The sequence below is a fragment of the Callospermophilus lateralis genome, chromosome 5 (genome assembly GCF_048772815.1).
Source record: "Callospermophilus lateralis isolate mCalLat2 chromosome 5, mCalLat2.hap1, whole genome shotgun sequence".
Lineage (NCBI taxonomy): Eukaryota > Metazoa > Chordata > Mammalia > Rodentia > Sciuridae > Callospermophilus > Callospermophilus lateralis.
In genome coordinates, this window is record NC_135309.1 from 150,164,963 (window position 1) to 150,188,302 (window position 23,340).

General features: G+C 37.1%; 1 protein-coding gene across 1 annotated transcript in view; it reads right to left on the minus strand.

Annotated features, from left to right (window-relative positions):
• Positions 1–14,732: 14,732 nt before the first annotated feature.
• C6 (complement C6) overlaps positions 14,733–23,340 on the minus strand; it is a 61,450-nt gene continuing 52,842 nt past the window's right edge. Inside the window, exons 16-17 of the mRNA XM_076856209.2 lie at positions 20,939–21,180; positions 14,733–14,914 (exon numbers count right to left, since the gene is read on the minus strand). Of these exons, the coding sequence (XP_076712324.2) occupies positions 14,733–14,914; positions 20,939–21,180 (424 nt within the window). The remainder of the gene's footprint in view (positions 14,915–20,938; positions 21,181–23,340) is intronic.

The following is a 23,340-nucleotide window of genomic DNA, read 5'->3' on the forward strand; positions in this document are numbered from 1 at the left end:
TGTAACATATTAAAGGATTCTTTTCAGAGTTGACAACCTGAATATCTATTTAAAACAAGACTTCCTGGGTTCTTTACTAAAATACTTTATTAGATTTATAAGAGAAGTAACTTTCCATATCCCTCTGTTCCCTTGAGCAAATTACCTAAATTATTTCTAAATTTAAAAAAAGGGGAAAAATATTACCGATCTCATAGAGTTGTAAGCACTTTTCGGTGTATTAATCCATATCAAGTGCTTTGAACTCTATCCTCAGGTAGGAAATGTTAAATATGTTATTGTTACTATTGCTGCATAAATTCAGTACTAGGTCAAATATACTTAAAATGTCTGTCATAGAACAGGTTTTTGCTGGTTTTCATGTGACAAGAGGACTGTGAAAAAATATATTTTAATGTTATCACTAACTGTACAGCTTGCTGTAGCCAGATTTTTGTTGTAGCATCAGAAGTTTGTTGATTTACATTCTGGAGTTGGGTCATTATCTTGTTGGAGATCATAATAATAACAGACTTCTCATTTGAAGTACTTGGGGTAATGTTTGTATATGATCTTTGGCACCTTTTTTTGATGATTATTAACTTGCAGTACAAATTGCATACCCCTTAATATGACACCTCCATTTGTCTTTGTACTCCTATTTACTGTCCATCATTTTCTTCTTATTATTTTTCCTTTATTCTTCAGTATTTTAAAGAAATAAACTGTGTGGAGGTTATGAGCAGGAATGAAACAACTCTCTAAATAAGCAAGTGTGGATTTCTCTGATTCCAGATTTTTTTTATTATTTATATATTCTAATTTGTTATACACAATGGCAGAATGCAATTCATCTCATATTACACATGGAGAACACAGTTTTTCAAGTCACTGTACACAAAGTATTTTCACACCATTTGTGTCTTCATACATGTACTTAGGGTAATGATGTCTAACTCATTCCACCATCATTCCTATCCAAGGGCGCCCTCCCCTTTGCCCTATCTAAAGTTCCTCCATTCCTCTCATCCCCCCTCTCCATTGCCATTATGAGTCAGCATCCTCATATCAAAGAAAACACTTGGCCTTTGTTTTTTTGAGATTGGCTTACTTCACTTAGCATTATATTCTCTAACTCCTTCCATTTACCTGCAAATGCCATAATTTTATTCTCTTTTAATGCACAGTAATGCTCCATTGCATATATATATATATATATATATATATATATATATATATATATATATATATATCAAAGTTTCCCTATCCAGTCATCTACTGAAGGCCATCTGGGTTGGTTCCATAATTTAGCTATTGTGAATTGTGCTGCTATAAACATTGATGTGGCTATGTTCCTATAGTATGCTGTTTTTAAGTCATTTGTATATAAGCCAAGGAGTGGGATAGCTGGGTCAATTGGTGGTTCCATTCCCAGTTTTCCAAGGTATCTCCATACTGCTTTCCAGAGTGGCTGCATCAATTTGCAGATCCACCAGCAGTGTATGAGTGTACCTTTTCCCCCACATCCTCATCAACACTTATTGTTGTTTGTATTCTTGATAGCTGCCATTCTGACTGGAATGAGATGAAATCTTAGAGTAGTTTTGATTTGCATTTCTCTAATTGCTAGAGATGATGAACATTTTTTCTCATATATTTGTTGATTGATACTATTCTGAGAAGTGTCTGTTCATATCCTTGGCCCATTTATTAGTGGGTTACTTTTTTTTGGTGTTAAGGTTTTTGAGTTCTTTATATACCCTAGAAATTGTGCTCTGTATGATGTGCTTCTGATAAAGATTTTCTTCCATTCTGTAGGCTCTTTATTCACCTCACTGATTGTTTCTTTTGAGAAGAAGCTTTTTAGTTTAAATCCATCCCATTTATTGAGTCTTGGTTTTAATTCTTGTGCTATAGGAGTCTTCTTAAGGAAGTTGAGGTCTAAACTACAGCACACTAAAGAAAGAAATTAAAGAAGATTTTAGAAGATGGAAAGATTTACCTTGTCCTCGAATAGACAGAATTAATATTGTCAAAATGACCATACTACCAAAAGCACTATACAGATTCAAAGCAATCCCAATCAAAATCCTAATGACATTCCTCATAGAAATAGAAAAAGCAATCATGAAATTAATCTGGAAAAATAAGAGACCCAGAATAGCCCAAGAAATCCTTAGCAAGAAGAGTGAAGCTGGTAGCATTGCTATTCCAGACCCTAAACTCTACTACAGAGCAATAGTAACAAAAATAGTAAGGTATTGGTATGAAAACAGATTGGTAGACCAATGGTACAGAATAGAGGACACAGAGACTTACCCACATAATTAAAGTTATCTTATATTAGACAAAGGTGCCAAAAATGTACATTGGAGAAAAGATAGCCTCTTCAACAAATGGTTCTAGGAAAACTGGAAATCCACATGAAACAAAATGAAATTAAATCTCTATCTCTTACCATACACAAAACGCAATTCCTAGTGGATCAAAGACCTAGGAATTAAACCAGAGACCTTACACATAATGGAAGAAAAAGTAGGTCCAAATCTCCATCATGATTTCAGAATTTAAAGTTAGAATTGGCCAATGGATTTGATCAAACTTGAAGATTTAGGAAGGATGGTTAAGGAATAAATTTTTAGAAAAAATATCTACAGTTTTGTGATATAGTTATACTGACACCTGTCTGGGAAAGGGGTGGAGACTTTAAAGTAGGTATAAGATAACAGATGAGGCATATATACACAATGGAATATTACTCGCAATAAAAGAGAATAAAATTATGGCATTTGCAGATAAATGGATGGCATAGGAGAAGATAATGCTAAGTGAAGTTAGCCAATCCCCAAAAAACAAATGCCGAATGTTTTCTCTGATATAAGGGGGGTGTCTCATAGTAGGGTAGGGAGGGAGAGCATGAGAGGATTAGATTAATTATATAAGGAAGATGGGTGGAAGGGAAAGGGAGGGGGAAGGGGATTAGCAAGGACTGTGGAATATGATGGTCATGGTCATCATTGTACAAAGTACATGTATGAAGACTTGAATTGGATGTCAACACACCTTATATACAAACAGATATGAAAAATTGTGGTATATATGTGTATTAAGGATTTGTAATGCAAAAAGGTACATGTATAATGGTATAAATTGACATGAACATGCTTTATATACAGAGATATGAAAAATTGTGCTCCTATATGTGTAATAAGGATTGTAATGCACTCCATTGTTGTCGTGTATTTAAAAAAATAATAAAATCAATTTTAAAAAAGAGAAAACAGACGAGGATAGAATTTGGACTAGGGGCAATGTTCAAGGTTTCAGAGCTGGCAGGCAGTTTTATTCCTGATACAGACTGCCTGCCTCTGCCCAGACCTTGAACAGTTAGTTTTCTTGACTGAGTTTTTATTGAGTGTGTGCTATTATTCAAGTTCTTGAGATTTTTAGTTGGTATCAGGTAGAACTAGGGAAACAATATATTGAAAAAGCACTCTAGAAGATTTTGATAACCACCATGTTTGATGAACTGCAATGGTTTGGATAATTGTCCCCCAAAGGTCCATGTGTTAGGGGTTTGGTCCTCCTCCACAGCCTGTGGTACTATTAGGAGGTGGTGTAACCTTTGGGTCATGGTGGTAGGGGTGTGTGTTTCCATGGGACCCTTGTTCCTTCCTGTCTCTCGGTTCCTATCCATGAGGTGAACAGGTTTTTCTGTGCCATGTACTTCTGCCATGATGTGCTGCAACAAACCAAGCCAGTTACAAACTGAAACCTCCAAATAAGCCAAAATAATTTTCTTCCCTTTATAAATTGATTATCTTGAATATTTGTTATAGTGACAGAAAGTGAACTAACACATGAACCATTGCCAGATCTCATATTGGAACAATGTCTCCTTTTTCTAAAAGAGGTATTATTTTCTCAGTTCAAGATCCTCATTGGTCAATGGGAAGTTTATACTTGGCTGTGCCATTGCATTACCATATGAGTTCGGTAACCAGTCTCAAGGGAAGGAAACCCCACCCCACCCCATGCCAGCCACACACATACTCCCAGAAGGCTAGTGCCATCACATGAACTTACTCCTTTATCACAGTTGATTGTCTCAGGGACCAACACCTCACTGAAGCAAGACTAATGAGAATCTTCTCCTAAGATTCATAGAACACAGGTTTAGCCCTTTGGATATTTTAAAATCCTGCTTGTCATGTTTTCTACTATGAAATACAGAATACAGAGGAAAGCATACGGAAACTTACATAGGAGTTAGAAAGATAGTTCTGGTAATATAAAGTGTTTTAGCGGGTCCTGGCAGCTTTGGTTTTATAAAATCAGAAACAAAGATGTTAGATTCATTTAGTGTTAGGAGAGATGATCTTGCTTTTCTACGTTGTAAAATGATTGTACTCAATCTGAAAAACTTCGAAGTTCTTGGGGATCCTAAATCCATCAAGGCTAATGATATCTGAAGTATAGCAGATGTGATAGACAGAATCAGATTCCCCAAAGATAGTCCTGTACTGATCTTCATAACCTGCCAATATATTACCTTATATTGCCGAAGAGACTCTACAGATGTGATTAAGTTAAGGTTTTGAACTAGGAAGCTTATCCTGAATTATTTGGGATCAGTGTAATCACACAGGTCTTTATAATGGAAAGTGAGAATAAAAAGAACATAAGGGGAGGGAGATGTGACAGAATCAGAGGTTGGAATAATATGATTACTGGCTTTGAAATGAAGAAAGAGGCCCTTGAGCTAAGGAATATGGTAGCCTCAAGGAGCTGGAAATGGCAAGGTACGGGACTGTCCCATAACCTAGTATGAATACAGTTGTGTTGGTGCCTTGCTTTTAACCAGTGAGATCCACTTTTTGCTTCAGGATTCCATCCCTGAACCAAAAAATAATAAAATTGTGTTGGTTTAAGCCATTAAGTTTGCTAATTTGTTACAAAAGCAATAAAAAACTAACGAGCCAGGTGAAAACAAAGGCACAATTAGAAATATTGTGTCGCTAGTCAATGGTCAGTTTTATGATGCCAAAACATGGTTTCTGAATTGACCCAGAAAGCACCATCCTTACTTACCCTTCACTTTCTTGCCCATAGATCTGTGAAAGTATGTTCCATGGCTATAGATTTTGGTGCCCTTTCATTGACATAGCGCCTCAGGCTCTGATTCAGCCCTCCTTCTGTGATTGAAACTCAGTTTCTGTCTTTGAGAAGGGAGGCAAGAAATAGAGTCCTACAAAGACCAAAGGTATTTTTTTAATAACTGAGAGCAAAATGTCACAATTATGTGGAAAATGTGATTTCTAATTGTGAGTTAAATGGGCATATTGACCAGAAGAAGAAAACCAATAAAGAAAATTTATCCCACAACTCCACTTTAACCTCTGCTCACCTTCTGTTAGTAGAAGCTGTGATGGTCAGTGTATCTATGGTCAATGAATCTACGCAGTATTGCATAGATAGCTGTGGTCAGCCCACCTGTGCAGCCAGGCAAGGAACACAAAACAATTCTACTCAGAGTTCAAATTTGTTTGTAAAGAACATTTTTTTTTGTATTTTCCCCAATATGTTGTCTTCTATGTTTTTAAATTTTTAAGAGCAAACGTCTTGGCAATGGATGACTGTCTTTGAAGAGTTATCAATTCACTAACTCTCTCTCTCTCTCTCTCTCTCTCTCTCTCACACACACACACACACACACACACACACTCCCATGCCATATATATGTGCATATACACATGGCTATATGTAGTTCCTAACTCTATATTCTCCTCTCAATATATATAGAGAGATAGATATGTTTACAAGTATATTTTTTGTTTTCCCTGAGCCACTTGTGAGTAGAAGGTGGACTTGTGTGTGTGTGTGTGTGTGTGTGTGTGTGTGTGTGTGGTGCTGGGGATTGAACCCAGGGTCTTATGTATGCAAGGCAAGCACTCTACAACTGAGCTATATCCCCAGCCCGAAGGTAGACATTTTATCGACCCAGTTTCTTGGTGCCTATTTATTACCTTTTAAATAATTATACAAATAAGTGTTTTGGAAAACAAGTTGTGGCTTTGTCTTGTAGCTGTTTTTCAGACAGAAAATAAGCACATGTCAGAATATGTTCTGCATTCCAGATAGTCACAATGCTCTTGTGATTCTTGTTCCTCACTGTGAGATGGAAATTCTATTTTACTTCTGAGTAGCTCCCTTGCAGATGAATAATGATGCACAGAAATGGAATTATGTAGTCTGTACCATGTGGCTTAACATAAAATTGGATACTGCTTTGGGTTGTTAGCTCTGGTTTTTTTCTAGGTATGATTTCATCCATGTTATGGTGGAAGGCTTATTTTTAAATACTTTTTAATTTATAGAAAAATCTCAAAAGTAATACAAGGAACTCCCATAGACACTTTACACAGATTCACCAATTCTCTATCTCTGTCTCTGTCTCTGTCTCTCTCTCTCTCTCTCACACACACACCCATACACACATACAAACACACATATGTTGTGTTTGTGGAAGTATGTATATATATGTATACATATAAAATTTCTAATTATATTCTCTTGCACATGCTCCCTCTATATATATTATAAATATATTTTCCCTTCAGTCACTTGAGAATAAGATCTGGACATTGTATATTTTATTCTTAGATATTTTGTTGTGTATGTCATTGAGAAGAGAGACATTCTCTTGTACAATGATTTTGCTTAATTATCACAATGTAACAAACAAATCCACACTTAATAACGTAAAACAACAGTTACTTTCCATTACTTATGTATTCTGGGGATCAGGAATTAGGAGTGAGAACAGTTGAAATGGCTTATCTGTTCTTGCTATCAGGAGCTTCAAATGGGAAGACTCCAAACTCAGAAGATTTCAAACACCTGAATCTAGAAATGTCTGAAGATTCCTTTATTCACATGTCTTGGTTGGGATTTCTCAAAATTTGGGCTAAATGGTGACTGTTGGCCAGGGTCTTTACATGTGGCTTCTTCTTCTTCTTCTTCTTTTTTTTAAGAGAGAGAGAGAGAGAGAGAGAGAGAGGGAATTTTTTTTAATATTTATTTTTCTTAGTTTTTGGCAGACACAACATCTTTGTTTGTATGTGGTGCTGAGGATTGAACCCAGGCCGCATATGCATGCCAGGCGAGCACGCTACCGCTTGAGCCACAACCCCAGCCCCATACATGTGGCTTCTTATATGCCTTTGATTTCTTCACAGCGTGGTATCCTCAGGGTCATTGGGCTTCTACATGGCTTCTAGCATGGGCTTCTACTTGCTCAGGACACCAATAGCAAGTATTTCTATGAGCAAGATGAAAACTTCAAAGACTTATTTTTAATAAGCTCTGAAGTCACACAGTCTCACTTTTGTCAGGTTCCACTAGTCAAAGTAGTCACAAAGTTGCCAAGATCTAAGGGGAAGGGATTTTAGAACCAGATCCCAAAGGGAAAAGTGCCAAATATTTTGCAATGAACTTTGTAACCACTACAGTAAGACGGTACAATTCTAAAATCAATGTCACTTTAATACAGTCAGCTGAAGTCCTTGAGTTGGACCCACCATGTGTGAATTCTGTCTTTGCCTTTTAGAAAATGTATGACATTTGTCAAGTAACTGGTCTCTGATCTTCAGTTTCTTCATCTCCAAATGAGCTCTATAACAGTATGCCTCTTAAAGATGTTTTCAGGGTTAAATAAAATAATTATATGATGAGTCTGGGACCTAGTAGTGATTTTCTAACCTTTAGATCTCCCTCCTCATAGAATTAACCATGGTGTTGAGTGTTCAGGGTGCCTATCATTAATTATTGCTTATTTGGGAAGTTCTAGAGGTGGCTGCCTTTGTAAGACATAATGAAGTAATTTACTGTAAATTTATACTTTTCATCTATGAAGTTCAAATTTTGGAAGACTCATTTCCCCCTTTTTAGATGTGAGATAAGTATCTTCAACTCAGTTGGGGAATAATCCTTATTTTTATACCAGTTATACCTATTTTAAGAGCAAAACTTGTTCTGTTAATCTATCACAAATACGAAAACAAATGTTAACATGATTGTTTCTGAATCAGAATACCTTTGGTTACAAGTAGCAGAAAATCCAACTCAAAAATAGTTTAAACAATAGAGAATTTATTTTTGGTAATAAGACCGGAAGCCTAGAAAGTCCAGAATTGGTCAATTCAGTAGCTCAGTGATGTCATCAAAGGTCCTATTCTTTCTATGATTGGCTGGAGTATCCTCTCTGTGTTGGCTTACACCAGGGACATGTCATGGTGACAAGAGGCCTGGAGCTGTCTCAAACATCATTTTCAGGTATGGCAACTTTCAGGAGAAGAGAGCATTTCTTCCTGGGAACTCTTCAAGAATGAGAAAGTCCTCAGAAGTCCTCTGGAAGGTGCCCCTCGCCTCCTTCTGCCAACCTGCCTCATGGGCATCACAGATGTGTCAGAGAGAGGAAGGGGCCCTCTTTACTGACAACAGCCAGTTGAGATCCACTTCTTGGCTCTGGGGTTGAGAATAGGATGAGTCTCTCCTGAAATTCTGACTTTTGAGAGAAAGATGAATAGATTTTTGAAAGGATGGAATGATAAATAGTATGTTACAATGTATTCAAATTAGATTTTAAGTTATATCACAGCGTTAGAAACTAGAATGAAGTTTTCAATTTTGTATGTCTGCATCATTAATAAGTTTCTGGAGTTCCTCAAAATGCAGTTTTGACAAGTCATTGGTGTGAAACATAATGGGAATTATTTAGTAATCAAGAAATATGAAATGGATTCAGTTAACTTTGAAATGCTTTTAAAAATAACATTTCCAAGATTCCAAAAAATTACTCAAATGTAATAGAGTTTCTTAGGAGAGTGCTCACTCTTTCCGTATTTATGTTTGTCTTTCATGATAGCAGGTAAAGCAGGTAAAGTCCATTTGGAAGGATTTATTTTGTAGTTTTAACTTTAATTTCTTTTAACCAATTTCTCTTTGAAGTGATGGATGCAATTTAGAATGCATCTAAAGACTAAACATAATAACTTCTTCCTTCTAATTTTAATTTGTTCATCTATCCCCACCCCCAAACAAGTGATAATTAGTCCATGTTCAAAGGAATATCAACTCCCATATACTCAGTAAAACCCAGAGAAAAGCAAAAGCTTTCTGGAATGCAATTTGGGGAAGTTAAAGAGACCAGCTTCTAATGGTACCATGTAATTTGTTATACTCACAGTTAACAACAGACAGGAAGGTTAGGTAATGATGTAACAAATAAATCATCCCCAGATTTCAGTGGCTTAAAACAAGAAAGGTCTGTCTGTCTGTGTATCTAACCATCTATCTATCTATCTATCTGGACACAATACCTTTATTTTATCTATTTACTTTTATGTGGTGCTGAGGATCAAGCCCAGTGCCTCGTATGTTCCAGGCAAGGGTTCTACCACTGAGCCACAACCCCAGACCCAGAAAGGTTTATTTTGCTCATCCCACATACCCCAAAGTTCAAAGGAGTGTTAGGAGCTCTGCTCATGTTAGTGACTCAGGGACTCAGGCTGATGGAGTAGCCACCATGTCAAATATGCCACAGGGACAGGGAGCTTTGGGTGAATCTTCATGGCAGCAGTCACATGTTCAATGAAGAAGCAACACATGTGGGCTGAGGCTGTGGCTCAGTGGTGGAGCACTTGCCTGGCATGCCTGAGGCACTGGGTTTGATCCTCATTGCCACATAAAAATAAAATAAAGGTATTAGAAAAAAAATCATGCAATACTTTAAAAAAGAAAAAGCAACACATGTACTTCTGTCACCTTTTATTGATCAGATTAATTTCATTAATTCCAAATCCCCAACCCTTGGGAGAGCTGGAAAGTGTGGTCCTCCCAGGTCTCCTGAAAGATGTACCAGTACCAGTATCAGTCATCAGTACTTTTGATGGCTGCAGAGATGTGTCAGTGTATATCCCAGCATTTCAACTCAAGGGGAGACATGTTCCAAAGCAACTATTAGTTTTCATTTGTAATAAATAATGGAAATGTTGGGCTGGGATTTTAGCTCAGTGGCAGAGTGCTTGCCTAGCGTGTGTGAGGCACTGGGTTTGATCCTCAGCACCACATAAAAATAAACAAATAAAATAAAGGCATGCTGTCCATTTACAACTACAAAAAAAAATAATAATGGAAATGTTTCCCACTCAGGGTGTTGCTCTAGAATCTAGTGTTATTACAAATACAGTTTTATGAGGGGTAACAAAAGCTGCTTGTCTCATGGCTTTGAACCATGATTTGGCTTTACTCTCATGTTAAGGATCATGTTTTGGTAAAATGGAGACTTTTCTAAATCTACTGTGTTCTTACCTACTGTGGAAGGATTGATGGGGATAATAAACATATAATTCTTGGGGGTGTGTTTCCAACAACCAACTATAATTTTACCTACTTTTAAATTCATGAATCTTCTGTCCACATGTTTTGTTATCATAGATTTTTATGTTTTTAAGAATTTTTTTAAAAAAAATTTTAAACACTGGGTCATTTCTATTTATTCAACATGAATAATGTCCTACTCCATAGAGAATTTAAAAGATTTATTGCTGTTTTTTATCAAGAACATCATATGAAGGGTTCATAATTTAATATTGGATATTTAGGGTTTGCCAATATTTGATATTATAAGCAACGTTTTGATGAACATCTTTCTGTATTGATCTTTGTGAGCATAATTTTCATTGCACCATCTGTCCACCAGAGAATGTGTTCATTAGCACAGTGAACAAGCACATCTTACCACCTTAGTTTGATATGGATTCTGAATATTCCAGCCATGTCTCTCACCTAAATGATCTAAGTAAGCCCATGGGCTCCTTAACACATCAGGCTTCAATGGCAAGACTGGCAAAGTGAAAGTGTTATGTTACAGAAAATAGAGTGTGAAGTCCACTCTTTTTCATTGGTGCTAATAATGATACCAAGTAACTGAATGGACATTTCACTGTAGACTCTTGAGTAGTAGTTGTTCTTTCTATCTATCTATCTATCTATCTATCTATCTATCTATCTATCTATCTATCTATCTATCTTCCTTTTGCTCTAGCCAAACCTCAGAACAAATAGAGTGAGCTGATATTTTACCCTGAGAAAAATAAGTGTGGGAGAGGTTTGTCTAAGTTTAAACAGCTACTCAGTCCCTTCAACTGTTATCAGACTTTGAAGATTTAGGCTTGATTTTATTTTATTAACTGTCTAGTTTTTAAGACTTATTCCCTGAAGATATTACTTGTACTTGTAGATTTTTAGCCGCTGTTCACTGCCTTCCACTTTGTACAACACTGGCTTAAGTAGACCTTTAAAGTCTTTCCTTTATACTACACACGCCTCCCAAATCTTTGCATGATTAGAGACCTAACTCACAGAAAATTCAGAAAGTGCATGTAAATGAAGGAATGACCATGTGAGGCTGTCAAGCTTGGCTAAAAACTCCCTGTGTAGACAAGGGCAGAACAGGGAGGTGTGCTGTACACAGCCCACCACTGTCTGTACACGGGTGAAACTAAGTGTTCTTACCTAAATGGAAGAGAAAAATGCTCAAAATGACTGTTTATCCCAATTAAAAATAGTTACCTGCTGACTGGAGAAAACCTAGACGGTACAGAAAAATATAAATAAGTAAATAAAATTCACTTCAAATTTCAGCAATAGATGTTGTTTTAACCAGTCATTCTTTTTAAAGGCATTTATATACATAATTTGCACAGCTGTAATCACATATACTTTTGTATCCTGGTTTTTAACTTTTTATTATGCCCATTAAAATGTTTTCAGAAAGACACTATTTGCCTCATATTTTTCCATTGTAGGAAGGGTCTTAATTCATTATTGAATATTTGGGGTCTGTCAGTGTTTGGTATTATAAATAATGTTGTGATGAACATCTTCCTATATAAATCTCTGTGAGCATGACTTTCAATGCACCATCTGTGCCCCAGAGTCCCTTGATTGGTGACACACACCTCTACTAACTGACATTGGACATGTGAAACTGGAACTATGCAGCCAGAGCTTGTCAAGAAGACAAATAGGGTAGCAGTGGCCTGTCTCACTTTCATAAAGCAGACTGGAAACAACTATAATTTTGCAGGCCATTTGTTTGGTTAGAAGCTGTTTGCCTCATTGATTCCACTCATGATGTATTCTGAAAGAATGAAGGTGACCTTAGAGAGAGCCAGCCATTTGGAATCCAATTAATCAAGCTTCAGGGAAGTTTGGCATCCAACAGCAATCCGAAATATCATGATCTGTCAGATTCTTGTTACTCAGAAATAGAGTCTAGGAAGGGGTGTGGATTAGGTGTAGCCTGTGGGTAGTCTTCTGGAGACAACAGAAGAGCTCAATCATCAAAACCAAGCAGTGTTTATTATAGGAATTGAAGGGTTTTTACACAAAAAAACAAGATTGTATTCTCAAATTTAGTGAGTTTTACTGAAGATTGCCATGTAGAGGAAACCTTAGTTAAATTTGAGTGTCATCTCACCTGAGCACTAGAATTTTAAGATAGTAGTTTTAGAATCAAGCTTGTGTATTTGCTCCCAGGACATCTGAAATATATAATCTGTTATTCATAAAGTTCTTTAAATGGAGGGGTTCACTTATTTTGTCAGTATGTGGCAGAACCAACAAAAATTAAAATCTGTATTTAAAAAAAGACTGAATTGATTTTCAGTTACTTAAGCTACAAGCATGAATGCTTAGCATTCATCTGTAACAGCCTAAGAGGAAAAAGCTTTTACCTTTGATCTAGAATTTATTTAATCTTCTAGGACAGAGTTGGAGAGTCTAGGTCCAAATTCCATGTATTTAATATGCTCCAGTTTTGCTCTCTGTTTCATGATGATAAATTTATCACTAGCTCTTAACACCTTTTGTACTAAATTGCTATATTAATATTAATATCAGACTGTGAAAAATTCAGCTGGTAAGTGGTATGCAAATTAGCCTAATGCAAACTTTAATGGATTAGTGCACTCAAAAATTTCTTTGAGACAAAGGTAACTGGAATTTAAAAAAGACCAACTAATCAACATTAAATGGAAAGATTGCTACAAGTAAAATAATAAAATGCTGCAAAGCAAGTGTGACTATTTTAATCAAACAATATGAATGTAATTGCTGGTATAACCCTTGGATTATATGAGGGGCTGCAAACAGGAATTATTTTTGTTCCCAGTCACAGTGATAAGAGTTGAATAGCATCCCCCCAAAGTATGCTGAAGTCATTACCCCTGGGACCTGTAAATTTGACCTTATTTTAGAATAGGGCCTTTGAAGATGCAACAAAGTTAAGACAAAGTCATCAGAGTGGGTCTAATCCAATATGATTAATGTACTTATAAGGCAATGGAATTTGGGCAGACACTCACAGAAGAAAAATGGCAAAGAGGCTGTGTGACGGTGGAGGCAGAAAATGCAGTGCTGCATCTCCAAACAAAAGAATGTCTTCCACACGGTGGGGAATTTCAGGGAGTGGTAGAAGGAGGAAGGCAGCTTCCACTCACTCTGGGTGGATGTTGGCTGGCTGAGGTTTTGAGATCAGTTATAAACTCAGGGTCAGCTGTCCGGTGGCTCATCTCTAGACCAGAGGTTTGCCATCAGCAGTACCACCTGTGACGCTGTTAGAAATACCAATTCTCATGCCCCAATTCAGACTTGCTGATCAGAAATCAGAAGCAAGCCCACAGAATATGTGTTAACGCACCCTCTAGGTGGTTCTGAAGCACCCTAATATTTGAGAACTGCTGTTCTAACGATGCCTCTCTTTCCCAATTCAAAAATGACACCCTGACTTTTCTAAGAAACAAGTGTCTACTTCATGTGGCTGAATAAAATGATTTGACTTACTTAAAAAATTATTCCTTCAAAATTCTCTGACAATTTTCTTTGCTTATTTGCAATTTTCAGATACTCTAGCTTAAAAGCTTTGTGATACATTTTAGCTGGAGCAAAGAGAATCTCTTTTCTCCTGCCTCAAGAATGAAACTCCAGAAGTTTATTTTTAACTACTTTCAACAAGGTGATTTCCACTTGAGTCCAATCTTGCTTAAAGTGATGTTTACTGCTGTGGAATATTCCTTGAACAAGATGAGGCTTAAGAATGGGAGCACCCTTGCCTGCTTTGTTCCCTTCACAGTAATGTTCAACATCAAACTTAGTACACATTTTACATGCTCGTTTTGGTTTTGATATTTCTAAATCCATGTGGAGGTGAGTCGTACGTAGGGAGGAGTTTTGCCTACATAATGCTGATTCCCCCAGACCTTGACCAGTATTTGGCACAATGCAGTCACTCAGAAGTTATTTGCTAAATAAATATGTGGATGTTCTTAGTTTTAGAATGTGTTTTACAGGTTCTGTAGATTTCAATGTTTATTAATTCATCAAAATGAAAATCATGATTTTTGTTCTTATTTTAATTGTGAGGATGCTTCGTTTCATAGGATCCTCAGAAAATCAATTATTTTTAAGTAACCTGAACAAAAGAATCTGTTAGATGGATGTGGAAATATAACTCAGGGGTACACTCTAGGGTGACATGGATTGGAACATAATAGAGGAGGCTAAAACAGGAGAATTAGAGGCAATTTATGATATAAAACTAACACAAAAGAATTTTTCAGTAACTTCTGGCCATGTGAACATGTCTTTTTTAGGGATTATGATTATATACAAATCTGAAAGTAATGGTGCTAGGCCAAGCACCTCCCAGGGTGCAGTATTTCCACCTTCCTGTCTGCACACCTCACGGCTCCCACTTCACAGATGTTCGCTGTTTTCTCACGTGTTGAGGATCCAATTTTGACACAGTAGAGTTGGTTTCCACCCTTGAAGCACTTGGGAGGCAAGAGGCAGACACAACTGGAAGTGGAAGCTAGGATGAGAGAGAGAGGGAGAGAGACAGTGTGACTTATCACAGGACTTAAAGGGTGTTATGGTTTGGAGATGAGGTGTCCTGATAGCTCAGGTGAGACAAAATGGAGGAATGTTCAGATGAAATGACTAGATTATGAGAGCTATAGCTTAACTGTGGATCAATCATGTGATGAATAAATAATTTGAAAATGCTGCTATACTGTATTCAGGTACAGTGTGGTTGGAGGAAGTAGGTGGCTGGGGGCATGATTTGGGAGTTTATATTTTGTCCGTGGATCCTTATCTTCTCTCTGCTTCCTGGTTTCCCTGACCTGGACAGTTTTCCTCTGCTATACCTCTCTGCCATGATGTTCTGCCTCACTTAAACCCACAGCAAAGGAATCAGTCGGCTGATCATGGACTGAACCTCTGAAATCATGAGCCCCAACTAAACTTTTCCTCTTCTAGGTTGTTCTTACCAGGTAGCTCAAGCACAGCAAAGAAAATCTAACTAACACAGAGGCTTAGTTTTACTTGTCCCAAGTGGGGGGAACTCCCCAGTGGCAATGACTGAGAAAGCTGACACAATGGCAATCACCCAAAAGACCCAACAGTGGTTAAATGGAGAGGCCTGAATGCAAGATGGCAGGGTGCACCCCTAAGCAGGATTCAGGAGTTGGGCTATCTCTGACCTCTGCTGGTTTCACTGCTCATATCCAGTCAGGATTTAAGCTATCTCTAGCACCTCCCTCTCAATCACCGCCCACATGGAGCTGCTAGTGTTTACCAAGCACTTCACATGCTTTATTTAATTGTCTAAAAACTATACTAGCTCCATTCTACATGGTAAAGATTTAGTCAGATTTCAAAGGTCATTCACATTTTCTATTAGTCTTCCCTCTCCAGTATTAATATTTCTACCTTCTCCATTCCAAGTGGATGAAACTCATCTCAGTTAAAAAACAAACCAACAAAAAGTCCCCAAGTGTCCAAGGTGCCAAAGTATCCAGTGTTTGTCCTTTCCTTCACACCGCTACCTTATTTTGCCAGACTAAGATGTTCTTTTCTATTCCCGCCCTTAAGTGTACATTTTCTATAAGTCTCACCTCCTCTATGAAGCAGTTCACAAACACTTGACCCCATCTTTTCCTCTACTAACTTTAAGAGTGTACATTTTTCAGTACCACATTTGACATTTTCTTGTTAGCTTTCATATGTCCTTTTTCCCAAGACAATTTTAAGTGCTTTGTTTTTAGAACTTCAGTGGTTGCTCATACACCTGTATGTCCTACTCAGCTATTAAACAGATGCTCAACTAATTCTGCTGGAACAATTGATCTTAAATTCTGGATTTGGGGTGCAGATATATGTATATAAGAAGACTTATATTTTATGGGTCTTGGAAACTGATGTTAACACTTTAAGGGAGTCAGCCTGCGTATCAGCAATGCTGTCTTTAATGCCTATCTTCTATTAAGCAGAAGATAGTCATTACCTTTGTGTCTCATAGGAGAAAACAGGGAAAGGAAGTGAAGAATTACTTACATGCACCATATGTACAGCCATCTTGCCCTTAGTAGGAAACATTTTGTGCAAAAATGCATTTCCTTTCTATGTTCTCTGTCAACCAACTAGAGAAGAGTCTAGTTGTGGAAAGTCTCATCCATCATTGGAAGGAATAGAGTTTAGAGAAGTTCAAGGTACTATTCCACCTCTGGTAAGGAAATTGGTTTTCTTAGCTTTTGGAAAGGCCAAGGTCACCCTTCTTTTAGTATGATCATAGTTTAAATGCTCTTAATCTGCTATATATTTTTTTTCAGACTACCAACACCAAAGGGCCCTTCCCACCACTTCCACTAATCAATCCTTGCACAGTTTTCACATTCCCATGCTTAGGAAACCCTCCCAGGTCAGAAGATTTCTCTCTCCTACAGCTCTTATCACATGCTGCTGTGCATTAAAGTGATTCATGCAATTACTGTGTAATGTTACTCCTCCAACTACTGTGAGCAATTTGAGAGGTACAAAGGGTCCTTTATCTTCAGCCCACTCAACAGGCCTTGTTCAGTGATTTCCACATATTGGATGCTAAATGGATTTTTTGCTGAATGAATTTCCCTTTCCTGTTGGTTGTTGGTGGATATTTTTGAAATTTAGACAGAACATTTAATATTCATAAAAAATAAGCTCCCTGGGGAAGCCATTTCTTTTAACTTTTGAAAAGTGAACTTTATGTTACTTTGAAGTTCTATTCTAAAGTGTTCCTTGTTTCATTTTAGATAGAGAAGGAAAAGAGTAGCAAAGAGCATAATGTAATCAAGAACACCATTTAATAAAGGTGACATTCAATTCAACTCAAAATTACTAATATCCCAACTTGCTACGAGTAGGTGGAGTATAAAACACATTTCTAGCTTTCTCTTCCTTTGTAAATGCATTAGCTTGTACATTGATGCTATTCTATAGTGCTACTCCAAACAGAATTCTTGGTGACACTAACTTTTGTTCACCAGTTTAAGAAGCCCAGCAGAGACAGACCATATCTTTAGGGAAAAATGCTTTTAGTTTTCTGGTTATGTTTGGGATTAAAATATATTTTAAATTTCTTAAATCTCTTATTAAGAAATGAACAAGTTTTGGGTTGATTGCCCCAAAATGTCCTGCTAGTTTGAGGAATACTGGTTAAGTATTCAAAATTTTTAGCAACCACCCCCCCGCCTGTGCCCCAACTTAGATTTCTGAAGTCTTTGGGCACTTAGATGCAGGTATAACAGAGGGGTTATAGTAAAGCAGATATTTGATGAAAGTGTATGCTGTTAGTTAATTTTTGTTTGGACAGATTTGAAAAGAACAATTTGTGGAAAAATAGCCAAAAGAAAAAAAGAAAGAAAAGAAATTATTTTTAATAAAAGAGTTTCATGAAGACTTTTCTTCATAACAAACAAAGAAGAATGGACACTAACCCTAAACACATTCCCAAATGTCTGACCCAACTACCATAGTATGAACAAGTAGATGGGTCAGGTATTTGGGAAATCCTCCCTGATATTATCCATATTCCTCTTATTTTATTTATTTATATAAATAAATAAATATATATATATTTGAGAGAGAGAGATTTTTTTTTAATATTTATTTTTTAGTTTTCGGCGGACACAATATCTTTGTTTGTATGTGGTGTTGAGGATCGAACCCAGGCCACATGCATGCCAGGTGAGCGCACTACCGCTTGAACCACATCCCCAGCCCTCTGTATATATTTTTAATGATATTCTTATGTTACATTTTTTCAGAGAAAAAAAAAAAACTTAGAGTTAGTACAAGAAGAATGCTGCATAAAGCCTTCAGGTTTTTTTCTACCCAAATGATTGTTTCTGAGAGAGCTGGCAGTGGGTAATGGTGTTAACCAAGCATCCAAAATATGAATAATAGAGTTTTTAAACCTATGAGATGAATTAAAAGTGTTTACAGTTGGGCAATGTACATACAGGGCTCTGTTTTTCTGTATTTTGTGTGAAACTGTTTGGTTCAGATGTGGCATGAAGGTCAGCAGTCCCAGGTATTCACCTCCCGACCTGTGGCCACTAAATGGCCTGTTCATCTGTGCCACTTGTGTGTACCCTCTCTCATGGGCCAACCTTTGGGCCTGTCAAAGAAGTTGAATCTTGATGAACAGCTTTACATGGACCAGGAAGAAATGGGTTTGGGTAATGCCTCTTTTCTTTTTAGGACTGAGCTGATTGGGCCAGAAAATGAAAGAGAGAGTAAGGGGAACCCTATGATTTCTGCATTTCTTCTTGTAAACTAAGGAGGTTTTAGCAAAAGTTAGATGTAACAATTCAGCAAGTTCCCATTGCATACTTTACCTGCAGATTTGAGATACATTTTTGAAAATGTATTGCAAGGCAGATTTAGATGCCTGTTTGAATTCTGTTAATTCCTAATCCCTGACCATCTTTGTGTTTTATATGAAGCTTAGCTGGGGCTATTTCAGGGTCAGACTTCATCTTACATCAAATGTACTGCTGTGAAAATCCTACTTCCAAGAAATTCACAAATGGACTGCCAATAGCAACGTACTTATGGAAAATGGAGTTTAATGCCTCTTCTTAAGTATTAAATTGGCAGAGATAGGAACATGATTTTGAGACTTGGTGAAGGTGTGGGAGGACAGTCTCTATTATGTGTTTCAGATTGGAATACAATATGGTAAAATCATCTCTGGAAAGCAAGCTGATGCATTAAATCAGTCAAAACTTTATTCCTAAAAATAATACTTACTTAGAAATTCTATTTTCTAAGTTTTATCCTAAGGAAATAATCTTAAGTTATATATCTCTCTGTGTGATAGATTTATCTATCATAGCACTGTTGACAATAGAAAAATGCAGGGGGAAATTCAAGAATCAAAACAAAAATTGGTTAAATAAATCACAGAATGCCCATTTTGCAGAAATCAAAAATTATATGATGATGAGAAATTTGTTTTATGATCTATTAAGTGAACAACAACAATTTATATATCACATAGAAAGTAATTATATTTTATTTTTTAAAATTTGCACTATGTGCAGGGTCACCCCTGAGGTGTGCAAGGCCCCAGGGATAATTTTTACGAGGGCATCTGTCTATATAAATAATCAGTCACCGAAATTAGTGTGTCAGCACCATACCAGTAGTCCAATATTAAGTAATTGTGAGCAAGAAGACCCTACCAGTTAGTAGGAGCAATCTTGGTTGCTCTCTGGGAGTGAGGATCTACCTCTGGGCTGGAAGTGGCACCATAGGCATAAGTCACACAGCTCTGGGGAGGCATTTGGTTTATTTACATGCATGGTGGGAAAAAGAGGCAGCAGAGGGTTGGAGAATTTCTATAGGAGAGAAACCAAGCCAGGGTCTCTGTGTACTACTGTTTGCTCAGGGTATCTACTTGAAAAACATTGTCAGCCTTGGCTGATTCCAGGTACTGGAAGATATATTTAGCAACTGTTATCTATGTGAAACCTAGTCCTTCCTGGACTACACTGTTGGCCCCTTGTATGTTTGAGCCATCCAAGAAAAAATTAGACAATTCTGACCTGAAGCATGAAATCAGAGAAATGCTCTTCTCACTGGGATCTAAGGTTTTACTGATTTCACTTGAATAGAAAAGAAATTGGAAAGATACACATCCACATTACAGTAATTATTTCTAATCATGGATGGTTTTGTCCTGTTTAAATCATTAATTTTTTTTTTGTATTTGGAATTGAACCCAAGGCACTTTAACCACTGTGTTACATACCTAGTCTTTTTAGTTTTTATTTTGAGACAGGGTCTCTCTAAATTGCTGAGAGTCTTGCTAAGTTTCTGAGACTGGCCTCAAACTTGAGATCCTCTTGTCTCAGACTCCTGAGTCACTGGAATTACAAGCATGTTTTCCCACCCCTTCTTCAACAGATAAATGGCTAAAGAAATTTTGGTATATATACACAATGGAATATTACTCAGTCTTAAAGAAGAATGAAATTTTGGAATCTGCCAGTAAATGGATGGAAGTGGGGAATATCATGCTTAGCAAAATAAGCCAATCCCAAGGAAATAAAAGCTGGATATTTTCTCTGATATGTGGATGGCAATTCAAATAAGTTGAGGGGTAGGGGCTAGGTAAGAATAGAAGAACTTTGTATTATATTGAAGGGAGTGAAGGGAGGGGAGGGGCTATAAGGAGGAAGGATAATAGAATGAATTGAACATTATTACCATATGTACATATATGATTACACTACCAGTGCGATTTTACATCATATTCAACCAGAAGAATGAGAAGTTATACTCCATTTATGTGTGACATGTAAAAATTCATCGTACTGCCACGCATTGCTAATTAGGACAAATAATAATAAGTTCAAAATGTTTTTTCCCAATAAAAAATGTATTTTTTTTTTAAATTAAGGAAAGTTTAGTTTTAAACTGATGAAGTGTAAATACCAAGATACACCATATCTTCTGAGCTGCATCATCAGGGAGAGCATGTCTAGGGACAGTTGCGGCTATGGCTTACCTGAACATTTTTCCCAGTCGTAGCATGTGTCATAGCCACAGGGTTCCTTCTTTGTGCTGTTGGATGCAAGTTTTATCCTTTCAAGTCTCCATTTTAACTGCGGTCCTTCTTGGCAGGTACCAATATGCAGGAAATGGAGTTTCTGATTATTTAAACATGTCTCCGCCAAAAACTTACAAGCAGATGAAGTCAAGTAATGGCTGGAATCCATGTCAAACACACAGATATCTTCTGAGTAATGACTGCCCAAGGAAGGAAAGCAAGCATTTATATATGAAGATCGGAAAACATAGATGGTACTTAGTCGATTTAATACATAAAATTACCACCCAGTTTTCTTTCCCTCATTTTTTTTTTCCCAATTTCCCCACTTTCAATCCCTCATTTCATCTTGCATGCTGCCTGGGATTCATTTTTTTAGTCTTGGTATTCCTCCAAATTGACTTCAAGCTAGTCTAAAGAATGCAGTAATAAAGATCTTCCATAATTCGACTCCAAACAACTTTCTTTCCTAAAATTATTTTCTCATTCTCCTAGACATCTCTTTATCACCGGATGGTTGCTTTGATTGTTTTCTTGACTGCTAAGATAATTCTTCCTTTGCTGCCATCCAGCCCTGCTCAGTCGGCACTGTGTTATCTCTCTTCTCTACCTATGTATATTCAGCTCAGTTTCTGGTGACATTTTCAAGTTCACCCAGATCAACCCAGCCCATGACCTTGAGTAGCTTCTCTGAATTCTAAACTACTCATTAATTGAAACATCAACTTAGAACATGTAATATGGATTCTAGAACATTATATTGCTTTTCAAGCGTGTGCTATACTGTGATTAAGAGGATGAACATTTAAATCATTCCCCAGATAACTTGTTTCATCTTCCTGAGTAGATGGATGGGGCCCGTTACCATCCAGAGATAACAAGTGACCACAGTTTTTTTTTTTTTCTCTCTCTTGTTAAGAAATCAAGTTCTCCTTGATTATTCCAAATTTGAGTTTCTTGTCCAATGTCAACCTTAGAGTCAACAATTAACGTGCCAATATGAAAGACTGTTCCCAGGAACTAGAACCCAAAACTGACAGCAAAAAGCTGTGGCTCCTGTAACACCTTAAACCCCACATTAAAAAAAAAAAAAAAAAGATTTGGAGTATATAGGAGGAGGGTGGAGAGGAAAAATCAGAGATGAAATAGGATTTCCAGGGCACAGCTTGTATTCTCAAGATTTGGTATCACACAGAAAAAGAAAGAAGCTTCCTCTGATTAAATAGACAATGTGAATGTCCTGTGTATCTTCCAGAAGACCTTCTACTGGTGAGGAGATTGTAGTGGCAAGAAGTCACATGGAGGAGGGTAGACAGAGTCACCTTTGGGCTGAATTATATCATGCAGTTAGATGGAAAAGCACCCTGTTGGGGCTGGGGCTGGGGCTCAGTGGCAGAGCACTTGCCTAGCATGTGTGAGACACTGGGTTTGATCCTTAGCACCACATAAAAATAAATAAAGGCATGCTGTCCATCTACAACTACAAAAAATAAATTTAAGAAATTAAAAAATTGATGAATAATTTCAATCTTTTAAAAAATAAAAAATAATGAAAAAAGAAAAGCACCCTGTTGGACTCTCCGAAAACAACATTTGCATCCTTACAAAAATAAAGATCTGAAGTATATAGGAGGAGGAATATGAGAGCACAGAGGAATATGAGAGCCCAGACAAAGTAAAGCGTGAAATATTCCCAGCTGGACAGAGTCTTGGCTTTCTACCCAAGCATCCATTCTTTCACCTCTTCAGTAATTGAACTCTAATTTTACTCAGAATGGTCATGTGTCCCACTAAAGAAAGACATTCCTTGCAGGTGCCTGTGGCTCTGGGAGTAAGAGAAAGTTAATGAGATAGAAGCAAAGGGTAAGTCTTCTGGGAAAACTTAAAAAGAAAGAATGTACTCTGATTTTGGTCTCCTTTCCTGTTCCAGCAGTTTTGACTGTGAAATAATTTTAAGGATGGCAAAACTGAGAGCAGAAAAGAAATTCTGTCTTATGGAAAATGGGGGAACCACCAAGCTAGCTCTGGACCACCCATCTCTACATTTATTTTGTGACATAAAGAAACAATATTTTATCTTCAGTGAATGCTACTTTGATTGCTTTTAAATTCAGCCCAAACTACCCCTTAAATTAATGATCAATGTTGACACTCCATTTTTGTTTAGTAAGGAAAAGGCAGTTAACCCACAAAGAGGAGACAGTCATGGAAATCATGTGAGGACATGTCATTTTTCTTCTTTATGATTCCCAGCATGAAGAAAAAATAATCAAGTGGCAAAGATGTGTGTGTGTGTGTGTGTGTGTGTGTGTGTGTGTGTGTCTGTGCGTGTGAGGTCCATGATCACACCATTTCCTCTA